This window comes from Felis catus, assembly GCF_018350175.1.
Source record: "Felis catus isolate Fca126 chromosome X unlocalized genomic scaffold, F.catus_Fca126_mat1.0 chrX_random_Un_scaffold_68, whole genome shotgun sequence".
NCBI classification, from domain to species: domain Eukaryota; kingdom Metazoa; phylum Chordata; class Mammalia; order Carnivora; family Felidae; genus Felis; species Felis catus.
Window position 1 is genome coordinate 25,269 of NW_025408526.1, and position 17,063 is coordinate 42,331.

A 17,063-nucleotide genomic window follows, 5' to 3' on the forward strand; every position below is an offset into this window, starting at 1 on the left:
AACGCACCGCGGGGCTGCTGGGCTCAGCCGGGCGCGGGCGGCTCCGTGGCGTTTCCTGCCACGCCGGGCCTGCCTGGGCCGCGCCAACGCCGCTCCGCCGAGGTCCGCGCGTCGGCCGCCACGGGGCCGGGGTGAGCGTGAGGGCCACGGGAGGATGTGCGCAGGGCGCGGGAGGGTGTGCAGGATTGGGCTGATCGTTTGGGCCACGGGAGGATTCGCAGGGGGGCGGCCTGGGAGAGTGCGCGAAGCTAGGGTGAGTGTTCCGCAGAGTGTGCGGTGGGGGGCGGCCAAGCGTTTTTTGGGGGGCGCCTCGGGGCCCGCTCGGCCCTGAGGCCATCCAGAGTGAAGGACGAGTCTCATATGGCGGGTACGAGGAGGCCCGAAGGCCTTCTCGCGGGGGCCGGCTTTCGGAGCGGGAATCACAGATGTGCCGAGGCCTACGCTGCTTTTGAGGGGACACGAGGAAGTGGGAACTGGTCGTTATGGGAAGGAGGGGACCCCTGCGCCAGCGCAATGGAGGCTAAGGGGGAGGGGGCGTTGGGAAGGTTAAAGGGCTTTTACCCGGTCTGGGGGAGGGGCTGAGACGCAGTCAGGGGCGCTGGATGGATGAGCTGAGGACGGTTCCTGCTGATGGAGTTCCTCCTTTTCTTCTGGGTGGGGGTTGAGCCTCAGGATGGCGGGGAGGGATGGGGGACTGGCCCAGAGTCCAAGAACTGTGAGGGAGCGCAAGGGGGGGCAGCCCTTGCTGTGTGAAGATGAGCTCCAGGCTCTGGGTCTGAACAGGGCTTTTTCTGTCACCCTTCTGGGGGGCCATATCTCCTGCTCCTGTGCCCCCCCCCCTTAAACTCCTTTGCTGCCTCCTCTAGTCTATATTTGGTGATTAATTACATGTCTTTTTCCATCCTACCCCCACAAACACACGCTTGCCTGCGGCCCAAAGCCCATGGTCCCATTCAAACACCACCGCCCCCCCCCCCCAAAATCCTGGCCCTCTTCCCGGAGGTCCCACCCTGTTCCAACTGACGCCCTCCAGCCAGCGTTGGCCTAGCCTGGCTGCCAGCCCCCTCCGGTCTCTTTGGTCAGTGAAATATTTTCTCTTAAACCTCAAGCCCGACATTTTTCCTTTACCAAAGGATTTCAGATGAGATTGCCAGAACAGCACCCCCTCTGGGTACTAATGCTGCCTCACCCCATTCCCCATCCTCCCTCCCCCATTGAGCCTTTAAGTAGAAGCAGCTTGCACCGTGCCTTGCACAGTCCAGTCCATTCCCCAAAAATGTCCCTGGATCTATGTTTAGAATCCTGATGAGCAGTGATTTTCAGCCTTCTTTGGGTGAGAGACCCCTTGGAAAATCACTAGAAAGTGTGAATTCTCTTCCGAGAAGTCTGACAATCAGCAAAGACAGTGGGATCCCATACTGGAGGCTCACAGGCCAGAGTCCTGTCTTCTGAGTGCTGGAGGTGAGGAAGACTCCAGATTCTAGACAGGCCCAGCACTAACAAAGCGCAGCTCCACATTCCAGTCCCAAGAGTGCTGGTTGAAAATGCAGATTCCTTGGCCCCACCCACACCTGCTACTCTGCCCTTTGAGTTCTTGGCAAACCCCAAGCCAGGGTTCTAACACATTGATCTAGCCCTGCTCCTAACCTGCCTGGGCTCCCCAAATGAGCAGCCCCCATACCCATGTAGAATCTCTCATATCCAGGGCAATGTAACCTAAATGAATCTAAACTTCACAATTTATTTTGATTTTTAGTAAGATGCCATGCGTCTTCTTGGGGAAAGGGCAACATAAACCTTTCCTCAGTTAAGTACAACAAACACTACAAAATCCCCTTCTGGTCTACCTTCTGGCTTTTTATAGAAGGAAAAGAAAACAGAAACCTAAACAGAGAGGGACAGGTGCCCAGGCAAAGTGAGAGAGGAAAACTGGAGAAGATGGAGACAGATGCCTCCCACCCACGCACACGGAAAAAGACACACACAGACACAAACATCCCAAGAGAAACAGACTTTCCTGGTGAAACACCCTCTCTTGGCCCTTTAGGATTCTGCCACTTCTAGCAACAGCGTGCTTGCACGGTACAGGCTGGGCCCAAACAAGGCCTTCATGGCCACATCCTGACGAGACAAGTTGAGAGCATGTGAAGGCCAGGCTCAGCTCCAGCCCAGAGGCTCGGGTCAGCGTCCTGGCCCTTGCCTGGCCGGGGTGGATCAGGATCTCGGCAGTGTGTGTTGTCTCGGTCTGTCCTTTGGTTAAGTACTCATGACCCAAACAGACACGTTCTCGGAAGGTGCATCCAAGTCTGCTTCTGTCCCCCCAAATTATTTCAGTCTAACAGGTGGGACCTTTCCTGCCTGACTTATCGCTCAGAATTGTCCCAAGACACAATGAGCCATCCTGGTATGTCTCTTTTGGGTAAGTCTGGGTGTTTACAGACCACGTCTGCTGGCCTTAAAGCTGGTCATGCTGTTAGGGTGAGGATGCCCACGGTGAGGATGCAAGATGGTGTGAAATATTCTTTGCATTCTAGAAGTGCTTGTATTTTCATGTATGTCAGTGTCACTAAACCGTCTTTGCCCACAGACAATTCTCAGTCTAAGCAACAAGACTCAAAGGAAAACAGATCTCTAATAAGGAGAATTGGGAATCTAGGTAATCATTTGAATGGGACAGAAAGCTGCAGGCACCCATCTGAATTAGATGCTGAAGAGCGAGGTCTCTTGTCTGACCTATAAAGACACCCTCCAGGGCATTTTTGCTCTGGCCCAGAACTGAACTGAACACCATGAGCTACCTATTGTCTTCCAGGGCCTGAGGACATTCTGCTACAGGTCCTTATTTAGATGTTCCAGGGAGTCCAGGTATTTCTGGCACCCCTTAGAAGTTTCTAGAAGCTGCCAGATAGATCTAGTTTGGGTGGCCTTGCTACCTCACCCCTGCTCCACTGCACAGGGAAAAACAGTACCTGCTAGGGAGGTTGCATGGCTGTTTGTGCCACAGACTTGGTCAAACACTGATCTTTCAGGCTCAGAAGCGACCCTTAGTAGTAGCCAGACATCCTGAGGAGGGATTCTGAGCTCAAATGCAACCAGAAGACACCTAATTATTCACTACCTTTTTTTTTGACATGGGTTATTTTTTGTCTCCATTGAATTCAACTCTTAATTTCTGTTCTTTCATATCAGAGAGGAATGATTATTCTGGTTCTCTGAATGTTGCTGGTTCTATACAGAAAATTCTACATAAGTAAGTTGACTAAAATTTACATTGCCATCTAAAGTACATATCAGGGCTATTTCTGCACTCACATGAGCTCTCATGTTGTAGAATACATTATTCAGCTTGTCAGGCACTGGATTAGCATTGAGAGGATTTCCCTGTGCTCATCAAGCAGCTGCATGCAGTGTCTAGGGTGGAATCTGCAGTCAACCTTTGATAGGGCCTTCACTCTCAGGGAGCATATAGTCATTAGACCACACTTCAGATCACACTTAAAGAAGAAAGATAATATTACTTATATTAAGAGGCAGAGATTTGCCCCATGTCAGGCTCAATGCTGACTGCGTGGAGCCTGCTTGGGGTTCTCTCTCTCCATCTGTCCGTCTGCTACAGGTCCTTCGTTACATTCAGTAACTGCCTGTTCTCTGGATACAGCCTGGTGTTAGAAGGCTGCCTATTTCTTTTCTCTGGTGTGGCTCAAAAAGTCTTAAATCTTAGGAGCTGGACCTTAGGCAAGTTACTTAAGCTTTTGGATCTATGACTCTCTTCTGTGTAAAATGGAGGTGGTAATAACTATAGGTTGCAATAATGAAATTATGTGAAGGGAAGGAGAAGCACAGTAGCAAACACATAGTAGGTGCTCTGTAACTGAAGGTTTGCACCATTTAACATGCCCCTCCCCCCATAGTTCATCCCGTGTCTACTCAGTGCCAGGGGCTCCTAGAGATGCTGGGGATTCCAGGGGTGACCAAGAAAGAGCAGGTCTCTCTCCTGTGGGAGGTGACATTTCTCCTGGGGAGTCAGGTAAAAACAATTTCAGAGGATTTTTAGGTAGTGAAAAGTGTTATGAGTACATCGTGATAGGACTGGAGAGTGAAGACACTTTGAGGAGGTTGACACTTGAATGAGGCCTAAATTCTTAGAAGGAACCTCCTGTGGCATGTTCAGAGCCCTGAGGGGCATCACCTTGGCATATTTAGGACAGAATGAATGCCAGAGTGTCTGGAAGGAATGACTAAGATGCGGGATGAAGGATATGGGCCTGGTGGCCTGGGCCAGGGTCTTTTTAAGGAGTTAAGGCCTTAGGTCTTTGGCTTGAGGACAGTGAGACAAGTTTATAACAGGCCATCTTTCTCAGAAGGTAAATGTGAGCTATTCTGTCCATTCCACTTGTGAGCAAAAGCTCAATGTCAATGGAAGTGAACTTTTTCAATGAATTATATAAGTAATCTCTGACCAGTTTGTTTTGTATTGGAAGTCAAAGTCAAACCAGACATCAAATATATACCAGGAAGAATCCAACTGCCCAGAGGGGGCCCTACCCAGGTGACAGTGGGACATGGAGGGCTTGGCTGCTGGGTACCTAGGGCTTCACTCACACACCAAGGAACCACCCGTGCTGGGCAGTGGGTTAAAGATGGGAATGGGGCTTCTGTGGACATTTAGACCATAGGAGGCCTTCTGCTCTCACCCGTGCATGGCACTGAGAACCTGGGGAGATGACCCCAGGAAGTCCCAATCCCATGGTCCTATCTCTAAGCTTTCTGGAACTGCCCACACATTCCTAGCAGCCCTTTCCCCTGTATCTACCTTGACCATGTCAGTATCTCAGGATGTTGCTCAGCAACCAGGGCCATTCCCCATTGTCTCTCTGGCCTTAGCCCTGCACTCTTGCATGCTGAGCATCTTTCTTATCTAAAGTCTACCCAAATCTTTTAAAATTGTTATTCTTTTCTGATTACCAAAGAAATACAGCTTGGTCACTAAAAATTCACATGTTGCAGAAACAGAAAGCAGAAGACCATTCTAAACCCAGACTCTTCTCCAGTGTGGCACATGTTACAGTATAGGTGTGCTCATTTCAGCTACAAGTCACTCTGTTTATTCCTTTTTTTCTCCTAAAATGCAAATATATACTTAGCAAGTCACTCCCCTTCCCCTACGCTCTTTGGAGTTTTTAATAAACAGTTACTGTCGGTCTACATCTTCTATGAAGGATTTGCATTTTTGTAATCTGCATGTCATCCATATTGGCCACCTGTTGATTTTTTTTGCATTTTTTTTCTTGTTTTCTACCACTTGTTGATTTTATGTTCAAGATCTCCAGTTTTCTTCCTGCTCTGAGTTCTAGGACTCTTCAGTAAGGTCTCCTGAATACTGCACCACATTCACCATTCACCCTCTCTTCTTATTTTGGTCCTTGGGATTATTTAGACCCATAGTATATTGTTTTCCATCGTTTTATTTTTCACCTATCTATGTCTTTACATTTAAGGCCTTTATATGTAAAGCTTCTTATAGACATCATAAAGTTGAGTATTGTTTTTTTAATGCAGTCTAATAACCTCTGCCTTTCAATTGGAGTGTTTAGTCCATTTACATTTAACTTAATTATCCATGTGCTTGGATTTAAGTTTGCCATCCTGTTGTTTGTTTCTTTTTGTCCCATCTGTTCTTTTTCCTTTGTTTCCTTACCTTTCTTCTTTTGGATTTTTTTTTTTAGAATTGTATTTTATCTTCACTACTGGCTTATTAGCATGCATGAGAGTCTTGGAGGGCTTCCTAAAACACACAATCATATGTTTTACTTACACATATGTTTTAAAACCCCACACTACCTTAATATTATTATTGTTTTAAATGATCAGTTTTTTTTTTTAAAGATTTAAAAATAAAGTAGTGGGGGGTCCCTGGGTGACCCAGTCAGTTAAGCGTCCAACTCTTGGTTTTGGTCAGGTCATGATCTCACAGTTCATGAGTTCAAGCCCTGCACTGGGTTCTGCACCAACAGTGCAGAGCCTGCTGGGAATTCTGTCTTTCCCCTCTCCCTCTGCCCCTGCCCTGCTTGCTTTCTTTCTCAAAATAAATAAACTTTTAAAAAGTAAATAAATATATATAAATAAAAATAAATGAGGTAGAAGTGTTTTCTACTTCCTCACATATTTACATTCCTGTTCTTCTTCATTCCTTTGAGTAGATCCAGGTTTCCATCAGTATCATTTTCCTTCACCTGAACAACTTTCTTTAATATGTCTCATAGTACAAGGGCGCCTGGGTGGCTCAGTCGGTTTAAGCACCTGACTTCAGCTCAGGTCAAGATCTCATGGTTTGTGAGTTCAAGCCCCACATCAGGGTCTCAGCGCAGAGCCTGCTTCAGATCCTCTGTCCCCTCCCCACATCCCACACCTCTCACCCCTCACCCTCCACCCCCCCCCCCCCGCTTCTCTGCCCTTCCCCTGCTCACGTGCACACTCTCTCTCTCTCTCTCAAAATTAAATAAAAACATTTTTTAAAAATATGTCTCATAGTACAGGTCTGCTGGTGACCAATTCTCTCAGTGTTTTGTCTCAAAAGATTTTATTTGCCTTCATTTTTAAAGAGTATTTTCCATGAATATAGGATTCTAGGTTGGCAGGGTTTTTTTTTTCCTTTAGCACTTTAAAAATGTCATTCAGTTGTTTGATGGCTTGCAAATTTTCTGATAAGAAGTTACTCTTTGTGCCTCTGTAAAGAACAGGTCGTCCCCACCCCCCACCCCCCACAGCTGCTCTAAGATTTTTCTCTTTATCACACTAGTTTTCAGCAATTTCATTATGGTGTGTTTTGGTGTATGTGTGTGGTTTTTTTGGTTTTGTTGTTTGTGTGTTTAGTCTGCATAGGGATTGGTTCTCATCAAATTTGAGGGAAAAATTCCAGCCATCATTTTTTCAACTATATTTTTATCCTTTTCCCTCTTTTCCTCATCTCAGATTCCAATCACATATGTGTTAGGTGCTTTTCTGTTATCCCAGGTCACTGAGACTGTTTTTTAAATATCTTTTTTTTCTTTCTGATCTTCACTTGGGATAGTTCCTATTGCTATGTCCTCAAGTTTTCTAATATTGGAGGGGAGGGGATTCATTGTCTAATCTGCTGTTAATCACATCCAGTGAAATTTTTATTTTAACTGTCATAGTTTTCACCTCCAGAAGTCCCATTTGGATCTTGTTTATATTGCCCATTTTTTTCATTATGTTTCTGTTTTTCTTTCAATACTTATCCATAGTTAAACTAGCTGTTATCCTTGTCTGTAAGTTTCATTTTTGAGTGTTTCCTATTGACATGATTTTCCTTGCCATGGGTCACATTTTCCTGCTTCTTGGCATTTCAGTAATTTTTTTCTTGGATGTTGGACATCATAGAGATTATATTGTTGAGTGTCTAGATTTTGTTGTTTCACTTTGAGAAGTGTTGGACTTCCTTTTTGGGAGGTAGTTATTTATGGAACAGCTTCATCACGTTGAAGCTTATTTCTAAGCTTTTCTAGAGCAGGTTCAGGGTAGCTGTGACTCCAGGGGTCAGTCAGTCGTACTACAAGGCCTGGCCCCTCTGATTCTATACTGAATGCCCTCGGTGATCACGGAGGACTCTCTACCCTGGCTGGTTGGATACTGAACATCTCCCTACCTTTGTGTGTCCTGGAAATTGTTCAGCTTAAAGCTTCCTGGTCATTCTTTTCCTAGTCTTTGGGAGTTTTATTATGCACGCATGTTAGGAAAAGTTCAAGGGGAGCCTTCTGCTGATTTTTTGGAGCTCGTTTTTCCTGCATAGCTCCCTCCTTTCTGGAACTGTGTTCTGCAGCCTCTAGCTGCATCAGCTGCCCCAAATGCTAGTCTGTGTCTTGATGGAGCCACCAAGCTCTGTTTGAGTCCCCCCCTTCCCTACACTCTCAGTCTGGCAGTTGCCTCTAGGCAGAGCCGGGGCAATGATAAGGCTCATCTCCATTGTGTTTCTTCTGTTGGGATCATGATCCAGCACTTCCTGCTGTCCAATGTCTGAAAACTTGTTTCACAGCTATTTTGTCCAGTTGTCTACTTGTTTATGGCAGGACATCATCTGTTCCTTGTTACTCTATCATGACCAGAAGTGGAAGTCTCTGTCTATCCCTTTTAATATAATATCTAATTTTATGCAAAAGTCTTTCTGGAGTATCTGGGTTTTCTACTCCGTGAGCTACTGGAAAAATGCCTCCTCAGTCAGGTCTGGATTGAATTGAATTGACTTGATATCAGAACAGAAACCATAATCCTGTTTCTTTGAACTCACTGAAATGGGAGGCCTATGATGCATACACGTTTGTGGTATCTTAATTACAATATTTCACATATTTTGCAATCTGGGAGAAAAAGGTAAATTGTACATATCGTTCAGATCTTTTATTTAGCAGCTTGGTATTTGAAGATCTTTTCTTTGCAGCTTCTTTTTTTCCAGCAATTTTGTTCAACTTTTCATTTTGTCAGACATACCACAGAAATGGTCTCGTCTGCATCTCTCTCGCTGTCACCTGGTTCATTGTTTCAGTTGAATGGGGTATGGCCTCTAAAGGGCCTTGCTTCTGGTCAAGAAGACATAGCTTCTCTTGCCTCCAGTGGCCCAATCTGGTTTTTCTGTTGCCCCTACAAAGTTGGAAAGGTCTCTCACTTCTCACTTAGTTAGTTCTTCTGATATTCTTTTGGGGAAGCTTCGTTCCTGGGCAGTGTGAGCACTGACCTCTTTGAGGCCGGCTGCTAAGGAAACCTGCGGCCGGCCTGTCTCTGAGAGTCAGTCTCGCTACCATTCGTTCTGCATCTGTGTCTATATTCTCTGGGCTGTTCCTGGGCCAACATTCATTCGTTTTGTTTGGGTTCTCTCTGGCCTGCCTGTATTCTCTGCTAGCCTGTTTTCTCCACTGTTTGGGGTCTGTTTTCTTAGGCATACCTGTGGCTCCGGCTTGTCACTCAGCTGCTGTGCAAGAGAAGACTGAATAAGATTTAAAACCAGGGAAAAGGAAATCACTAGTCTTGTCCTAGGTGACCCAGAGACAGGGCTATTGTCACTCATGGCTCTTTTCACTTTCCTTAGCTCTGCCTGCCCCTCCAGGGTCTTGCCCTTCCCCAGGATGGACCCCCAGGAAACCAGGTCCCGGCAGGCCCTCTTGAGACCCTTGAGGCCCAGGTGAGCTGTGCTTCCCCCTGCCTGGCTTGGGAAACTGTCACTGCTCCCTGAGTCTGCCTTAGCCTCTACCTCTTTTCCCAGCATGACACACTACAGGACTTGAACCCCTGCTGCTGCCTTCCATCCCTCTGCTGTCCTCCTCAGAGTCTACCAAGAAACGGGTACCTGCTGGGCCTGTAATTCCCATTATGCTGGTGCGGGAGCTGCATTTCAATCCAGGAAAGTGATTGAACTGGGGTCTCTTGGGAAGACAGTGGGAGGCCAAAGCGAAGGCCATGGCCCAGGTCTTCTGGTGCTTGGTTAGATTCTCTTTCCAGGATTTCTTGATGCTTGTGCTTAGATCTCCACGCTAGCGATGCACATCTACTCCAGACCCTCACCTCTTATCCCTGCTGTTACTAGTGCTGCCCCTGCCTCATTCTAGAATGCACAGAAGGACTGCTTATCCCTGGGAATTCTTACAGGATTCAGTGACATTTGATGACGTGGCCCAGTACCTCACAAAAAAGGAGTGCCTGAGACTGGACGCTGAGCAGAGGACACTGGCATACTACAGGAATGTGAACTCCGTGGGTAAGGATGCCCCCGGCCCTCCACCAGCTTCCCCACAGCTTCGTGGTCCTGTGCAGCTGAGTGAGGGTTGAGGAGCACCTGGATTACCCCTGCACAACCTTGCCTTCTGGGGGCTTATGCCCCCCTACCCTAGGGATCAGCTGTAAGAAAATGCAAAGGGTCTGCCAACCCTCACCATTTCAAATTGGCAGGGCCCCCTCCCAACTCCTAAGGGCATGGAAAGAAGCCTCCTCAGGTTTTTACTGGGAAAGAAATTAGAACAAGGTGGCCACTATCATTTGGAAAACTTTTTTTTTTTTAATCCTAAATTGCACAAAAACTGAATGGCCATTTTATTACAGTTTGTTGTGGAGAGAGAGATTGGCACGGCAAGGCCCTATGCCCTGTTGAGGGCTGCACATGGTGGGAGGGGCGAGACTGCTGAGTCAGTTTGGGAGTCGTGGAACAGTAGGACTTTCCATTTGCAGGCACTGAGGAGTGTGAACAGGCAGAAAGGGAGGACCAGCTCTTCACAACAAGTCCCTGGCACTCCACCCAGGTGGGCCCAGACTCTGCCTCATCCAGTCTCTGGCGGGAGCCAGCCCTTGGGAAAGGGCAGGGATGAATGAGTTGCCTGAGGGCACAGCCAAGCTACGTATGCTTGGTGGATTAAAAGAGTTTTGACTTTGAAGGCCATGCGCCCCGCTCCCCCCCCCACCCACCCGGCTGTGTTCTGATGGCATCTTTGGCTGCCACCAAAACCCTTTTCCTTTTCCGCCAGCAGGAGTTCCTGTTTTGATTGCCGCCTGGCTCCTCACCTGGTACAAGGCCACGTGGTGCTGGCATCTGAGCCATCCCTGAACACAGACTGAGGTAAGCATTCCGCCGAGTGCAAAAGAGCCCTGGAAAGTGCGAAGAAACTGTGGAGGAGGCCCCCGCCGAGCCTTTGGGGAGGGGGTGTGGCTGCTTCTCAGTCACAGGAGGGGAGACCTCCTCAGCACCCCTTTGGTAGGGGGCGTCCAGCAGTGATACCTTTCTGCCCCTTTCCTCTGTAGTCCTTGCTTCTGGTTGGATGGGCACTGGCCACCTTGCTGCGTGGTCTCTGGGCCCTGTGCTCAGCAGCTGTCTCAGGAGGAAGGTGATTGTTGACCAAGGAAAGTAACCTCCTTCCCTCCTCCTCTGCAGAGTACAGTGTCTTGCGGTGCCCATCTCCAAAAGCATCTTGGTGACACAACAGCAGAGAATGGGTGAAGACGCTCAGCCCCAGGAGATGGCGTCCACCAGCTCCCCGATGGCCGGTGCACCCAGCCCTGAGGTCAAACAGAGCAGAGACTTGGAGGGGAGTGGGGGGAGCCCCCAGAACCTGCCCATAGAACATCACTTTGCATGTAAGGAGTGTGGGGATGCCTTTCGGCTCAAGGTCCTCCTTGTGCAGCACCAGAGAATTCACAGCGAGGAGAAGGGCTGGGAGTGTGGCGATTGCGGGAGGGTCTTCAGGGGCGTCTCTGAGTTCAACGAGCACCGGAAGAGCCACGTGGCTGCAGAGCCCCAGCCAGGGCCCAGCCGAGCGCCGGAAGATGCCATGGAGGAAAGGGAGCAAATGGAGAGGGAGGCGAAGCCCTTCGAGTGTGAGGAATGTGGGAAGAGATTCAAGAAGAACGCGGGCCTCAGTCAGCACCTGCGCGTCCACAGCAGAGAGAAGCCGTTTGACTGCGAGGAGTGTGGGCGGTCCTTCAAGGTGAGCACCCACCTCTTTCGCCATCAGAAGCTCCACACTTCCGAAAAGCCGTTCGCCTGCAAGGCATGCGGCAGGGAGTTCCTGGATCGCCAGGAGCTCCTCAAGCACCAGCGCGTGCACACCGGCCACCTGCCCTTCGACTGTGACGACTGCGGCAAGTCCTTTCGGGGTGTCAACGGCCTGGCCGAACACCAGCGCATCCACAGTGGGGCCAAGCCCTATGGGTGTCCCCACTGCGGCAAGCTCTTCCGGAGGAGCTCGGAGCTCACCAAGCACCGCCGGATCCACACGGGCGAGAAGCCCTACGAGTGTGGCCAGTGCGGCAAGGCCTTCCGGCAGAGCTCCAGCCTCCTGGAGCACCAGCGCATCCACACCGGGGAGCGGCCCTACGGCTGTGGCGACTGCGGCAAGGCCTTCCGGGGGCCCTCCGACCTGATCAAGCACCGGCGGATCCACAGCGGACTGAAACCCTACGAGTGTGACAAATGCGGGAAGGCCTTCCGACGGAGCTCCGGCCTGAGTCGCCACCGGAGGACCCACAGCGGAGCGAGACGCTGCGAGTGCAGTGAGTGTGGCCGCGTGTTCAAGAGGCGGGCGGCACTGCAGAAGCATCAGCCAACCCACCATGACTAGACGAGGCCCCGAGGCCCACGGCCCCATGGCCCCAAGGCCGGCGGGGGCTTCCCGCAGGGGGCGAGTCCCTAGAGGGGAGGGCAGAGTCAAAGGAGATGACCAGTTTTGTAGCACTTATGTGTGTTCTCGTCCGGAAGGTTGAACCCAATTTATACCGTCACCAGCAATTTATAAGTGCACACGTTTCCCATTTTGCCTGTTGAGAGTTGCTTCTACGACATTCTAATTTATTTTGACTCGTTTAACTGGCAGGAAGTACCCTCAAGGTATTTGACATCCACGGGCCTTGAAGCAGGAGAAGGAGAGAAGAGACACCTGCCTGCGGGGGTGAAGGGGCTCGCAGGACCTCTTCTCCAGGCCGCTCCCTCAGGAGCGACTCAATGACGGCCTCCGTGTGACGGGACCCCAGCTCTCCTGGAGAGAACAAAGCCCCAGAGTCGTTTGGCCTACTTGAATTTATAAATTTTTAGGGATGTAAATAGAATACTCAAATGTCTTATAATATTTAATTTATTAATTCAGTTATACATGCATATTGTAAATCACATACTACATAGAATAATATATTAATTTAGAAAAGCCACCTGTTTTCCCTCACTCCATTCCACAAGATCATTTTATCCTAAAGCCTCACACGCAACTCTAACCTCACCATCTTCCCCAACCTCGCAGCCCCCTCTTGAGTCATCCAACAGTTTCAAAGCACATCCAATGGCTTCAACTCATCCAAGCTGTGTGCCATGTAGCACTGTGACAATCCCTGCACAAAGCTCTCGCTAGAAGTTTCCTCCCAAGCCATAAGTACCTGTTCACATAACATTAGGACGATTGTTGGTTTCTTCAATTTGTCCTGTAGCCCTACAACATAACCACTTGATGTGTTTGCCTTTTCAAATGACCTTTAAAAGACTTTTTTGAAGCATCTATAACTTGTCATTGTGAGGTCATACTCTTAGGAATAAGTACTGAATCTGGGTTACGTTTCTTTTGCATCCATTTTTCTTGAACCAGTTCATTCCAGTGACTTCCACGTGTGTCCAAAACTAGCATCGGTTGGGGTCTGTTCCAGGCTAATAGGTCTTGTCCTCAAGCAGCACTGTTTTCTTCAGAATTAAATAGCTGAGGGCACCCCCGTAACAGGGACGTCTCCAGGACTCAAGTATAAGGTGATGCCTCTTGTTCGGGAATGGTAGCCTCTCATACAGAGCCAGCCCTCTGTTTCGAGCTCTGTAAAACAGGGGCGATCCCAGGACTACCCCTAAGGTTATCATGGGAACTGTGATGCCACGCCTGGCCCGAAGGCACACACTCAGTGAAGGTCATCTCCTGTCATCACCATAATTATTGCCGTCATCCTGTGACTCATTAGTACCAGAACTGGGGATGGACCCAGGCCTCCTGACTCCTAGTCTCATCTTCTTTCTCTCGTGCAATGACTTAAATACTGTTCCTGTTTCCTTGCATGCAAACCGTACGTTCATCTCCTTTGACCAGTTATCAAGTTACCTTTGGACATAATGACTTTATACAGCAGTCCTTTCTACATCGATTGTTATGGTCTCTTTTCCAGTTTTATTGCTTTGCTCTTTGGAGCAGTTTTATTACATTTTTGTTGTGCGAGCTCTTAATTTTTACATACCCGGGCATTCACTGTTGTCCGTGAAGCCGTAACTTTCATTGCTTCAGTAGTTAGATATGATGATGTTTTTTTCTAGAATTTTAATTACAAGTGAAAAGTTGAAAGCCCTGCCCCACCAGAAGGTGGATGCACCAGGTGGGCAGGCTGGATGGGAACGGGCCCTAGAAGCAGGCTCTCTCCTCATCCACGATGCGGACTCTGCATGTCTGTGGGCAGTACTTGACTATCCAACCTGGCCACTCAGACACGCGAGAGAAACTTCCATCTCGGATGGCCAGAACATTCTGACTGTTCCTCAGTATAGCCCTACCTGGCAGCAGCAGGGCTGGGCCTCAACTAGATCAATGGGGCGGTCCAAACGTGGTCTTGGCCACAGCTGGCTGTCCTCCAAGCTCCTGGGAGCTTTGGCCATGCCCAGCACGGATTCAGTGCCTGAGCAGCAGACCCACCAGAGACACATCTCCTCGAACACAAGAAGACTCACTTGACCGATGCTGTCATGTGGATTGCATCCTCCTCCTAGCGAGTGACTCTGGAACTAGAAAGAGGTCAGTTTGGTGGCTTTTGCTTTGGGCAACTAGGGGGAAATTCACCCACGTGTTCTGATGTTACCTCCCGCAGCCACACCCAAGGAGCAGCAGAGCAAAGGCTCGGAGAGGAACGGCGCCCCTCCGATGCCCGGTGTGGCCTGGTGATAGAAGCTGGCCACCACAGGCCTGGGCTGTGACTTGCAGCAGCCATGCCCGGGAGGGGTGTCAAAAGAAGGGTTTGGAGGGCACCGATGCCCTTCTGACGGCCTGTGTGGCATAGAAATAGAAGCTGGTCGTCCCGGGGCCAGGCTGTGACTTCGACAGTCTCCCCCAGGGGGAACAGCAGCAAGGGCTGGCCAGAAACCTGGCCCCCGGTGGCCTGCAGAACCCGCAGGTAGAAGCCAGCCATGCTGGGGCTGTGGTGTGACTTCCCAGCAGCCGTGCTTGGGGGGGCCTCTCGAGGGCCCACAGAGGAAGCATACGCTTCTGAGGGGCCCGCCAAGGCTGAGGCCGAGCTTCCTGGCAGGCACATCTGGAAGAGCTCCTCAGGCCCCCATCCTGGGAAGCAGGGTCCCATGGCGACCCCTGTGACCTTAGCCAGAAGGTCCTCTGGAATGGCCCCCTGGGCCACAACGGTGGCTCTCTGTGACGTCTCCAGCCTGACCCTCAGGCTGGAGAGAAGCCAACAGCACCTGTTACATAGCAACTCCTTTTGCTCTGTGGGCTTCAGTTCTCGCAGTAGTTGTGAAACTGTGTCTGCCATCACCGCTTCCTTCGGCATCAGTTTTCTCTTTTCAAGCTGTCAGGACGTGTTTGACACCACTGTCATTCGGGAAAGAATTTGACATTCACGGGGGGCAAGTCTGGCAGCTTTCACTGGGAGCTCTCTGCCATTTCTTGCTTGTTCGCTAGCCATATGTCAGGTTTTATGAAGGATCCAGATACAGTATTAACTCAGAACCTAGCGTTGTCGTCACTGCTCCCTCTCTCCCAAGCCAGGACACGGCATCTTGGCATCCTGGCCGCCTGTCCTGCCCTCCTTGACTTTTTTCCATTCCCCGTTCTATAATTTTCTCCCAAACCCTCTTCTAGAGTTAACACTAAAGACCGCATCTTCTCTGTCACTGTGTTTGCGGGTGAAGTCTGTGCTCTCTCCGGCGCAAGCAGTCTGTGGCTTTAACGTGTGTCCTGTAGTTGTGCCAAGTTCAGTTTTTGCCTCTGGTAACTTGGGGGTGGATTTCCTTGGCTTCTGTAGGTATACTGCTACATCAGATGCAAAATGTGATCAAGCTTCCTATTGTGTGGGCTCGTCTATGCATTTGTGTATCTACCTCATTTCATTTTTTCTTTCTAATCACCCGTATTTCTTTTGCAAGGGAAATGAAGAGCAGTTGGGTTACATAGAATGCCGACTCGCATTAGAAATATATCCTTTTCTTATATTCTGAAAGAAACCTTCCATTGCTTTTATTAAAGTTTTGAATACTTGCTGAAATTTTTAAATGAAAGTTCCTGTTTACCATTTTTGCTGCTTATTAAGATTAACTGTGTTGATTAGTTGTGTCTTACCCACTTCTGCATTTCCAGAATGAGCCCCACCCAATCACAGAGGGTACCTTTGTCTCACAGTGTTGGCATTCCACGTGCTCTGGGCTTCAGCCCTGTTGTGTGCCCTGTGACCCTCACTCCCCTTCCAGGCCACACTAATCAAACCAGAACTGAACACTTGACTCAAGGGCAGCACCTGGTCATCAGAGCTGGCTGGCAACGACAGGCTGGGCCTTTCGGGTTCTCTGTGAAGTGCAAACAAGAAAAACGAGAGAGAATCTTCTCGTTGGTATTGGAAAGAAGAGGGAGCCACACAGCATTTAGGGGAGTTGACCCGATAGGTGGCACCAGCTTGAAGATCCTGCTAAGCACTCCAGAGCTATCTCCCTGAGGCAGTCCACGCCCCATCATGTTCTTGGATTTCTGGCAACTGCCCTCACCAGTTCATTTGTGTCCCCACCAGAGACTCCCTTGACCTGAGCCAGCCTGATTGGGTCTCTGCTTTTTGCAATCTGTCAAGAGTCAATTGCCTTTTACCAGTTGGCTGCTTCCTGAGAAGAATCACATGGCTGGTTTCCCTCATGTTCTACCCGACTCGAGTTCGTGGCCCGAGTCCCACCTGACTGTTGTAGACACCTGTTTAAATGTGGTACTCTGTTCACTCAGATGGGGAAAACCTATGCCTTTTAGTCTCAATGAGTTTGACCAATGCCTCTGTCCGGGTGTTCCTGTACGGATCCCATGTGTGCCCCATGAAATGAGTTAAGTCAACACCCACCCTGTTCTTTATTTTGGAAGTGTCTCGCTACTTCCAGAAAATCTGTGAGATTGGGGAATTGAGAATTTCTCTATTACTAGTATACTTACATTCTGTACTTCTCCTCATGGTATCAGTTTAGCTGTTTACTTTGGAAACTAGAAATGGTCTCTTTTAACTTGGCCTTTAATGTTATTTGCATATCTAAGAAGAGTAGCTGTGTCCGCCCCAGTCCACGGTTCATTTGTTGGCGCTTTTTTCTCATCCCTCCCTGACCTCCTTAACTTGTCTGTTTTATGGCACTTACTATAATCAGCCTTGCACTAGAGCTTCGCCCTCCCCACCCTCTCCCACCTGTTAGATTGTGAGCTCTTATAAGACAGGGGTGACCCTTCATGTCTGATTCCCCTACCAGATCTAGCACAGTGCCTTGCATCAAGTAGATTTCAATAAATATATGTTAAATGGCA

At 49.2% G+C, this 17,063-nt stretch overlaps 1 protein-coding gene across 9 annotated transcripts; it reads left to right on the forward strand.

Moving 5' to 3' along the window:
* Positions 1–17,063, forward strand: LOC101100705 (zinc finger protein 275). Of its 9 annotated transcripts, XM_023248849.2 has the most exons (7): positions 115–131; positions 9,104–9,196; positions 9,278–9,357; positions 9,661–9,769; positions 10,237–10,307; positions 10,533–10,621; positions 10,934–17,063. In XM_023248849.2, exon 7 carries the CDS (start codon positions 10,992–10,994, stop codon positions 12,117–12,119), a length of 1,128 nt encoding a protein of 375 aa, XP_023104617.1. In that variant the 5' UTR covers positions 115–131; positions 9,104–9,196; positions 9,278–9,357; positions 9,661–9,769; positions 10,237–10,307; positions 10,533–10,621; positions 10,934–10,991; the 3' UTR covers positions 12,120–17,063. The 9 variants fall into 9 exon arrangements, with proteins under 9 accessions (XP_023104618.1, XP_044907587.1, XP_023104617.1 ...); XM_045051653.1 differs by lacking the exons at positions 115–131; positions 9,278–9,357 and having other exon boundaries at positions 6,511–9,196; positions 10,934–12,051; positions 12,372–17,063; XM_023248848.2 differs by lacking the exon at positions 115–131 and having other exon boundaries at positions 6,514–9,196.

Coding starts and splice junctions, on each gene's coding strand:
- LOC101100705 (XM_023248850.2), top strand. CDS start 10,992: ATGGGTGAAGACGCTCAGCCCCAGGAGATGGCGTCCACCAGCTCCCCG.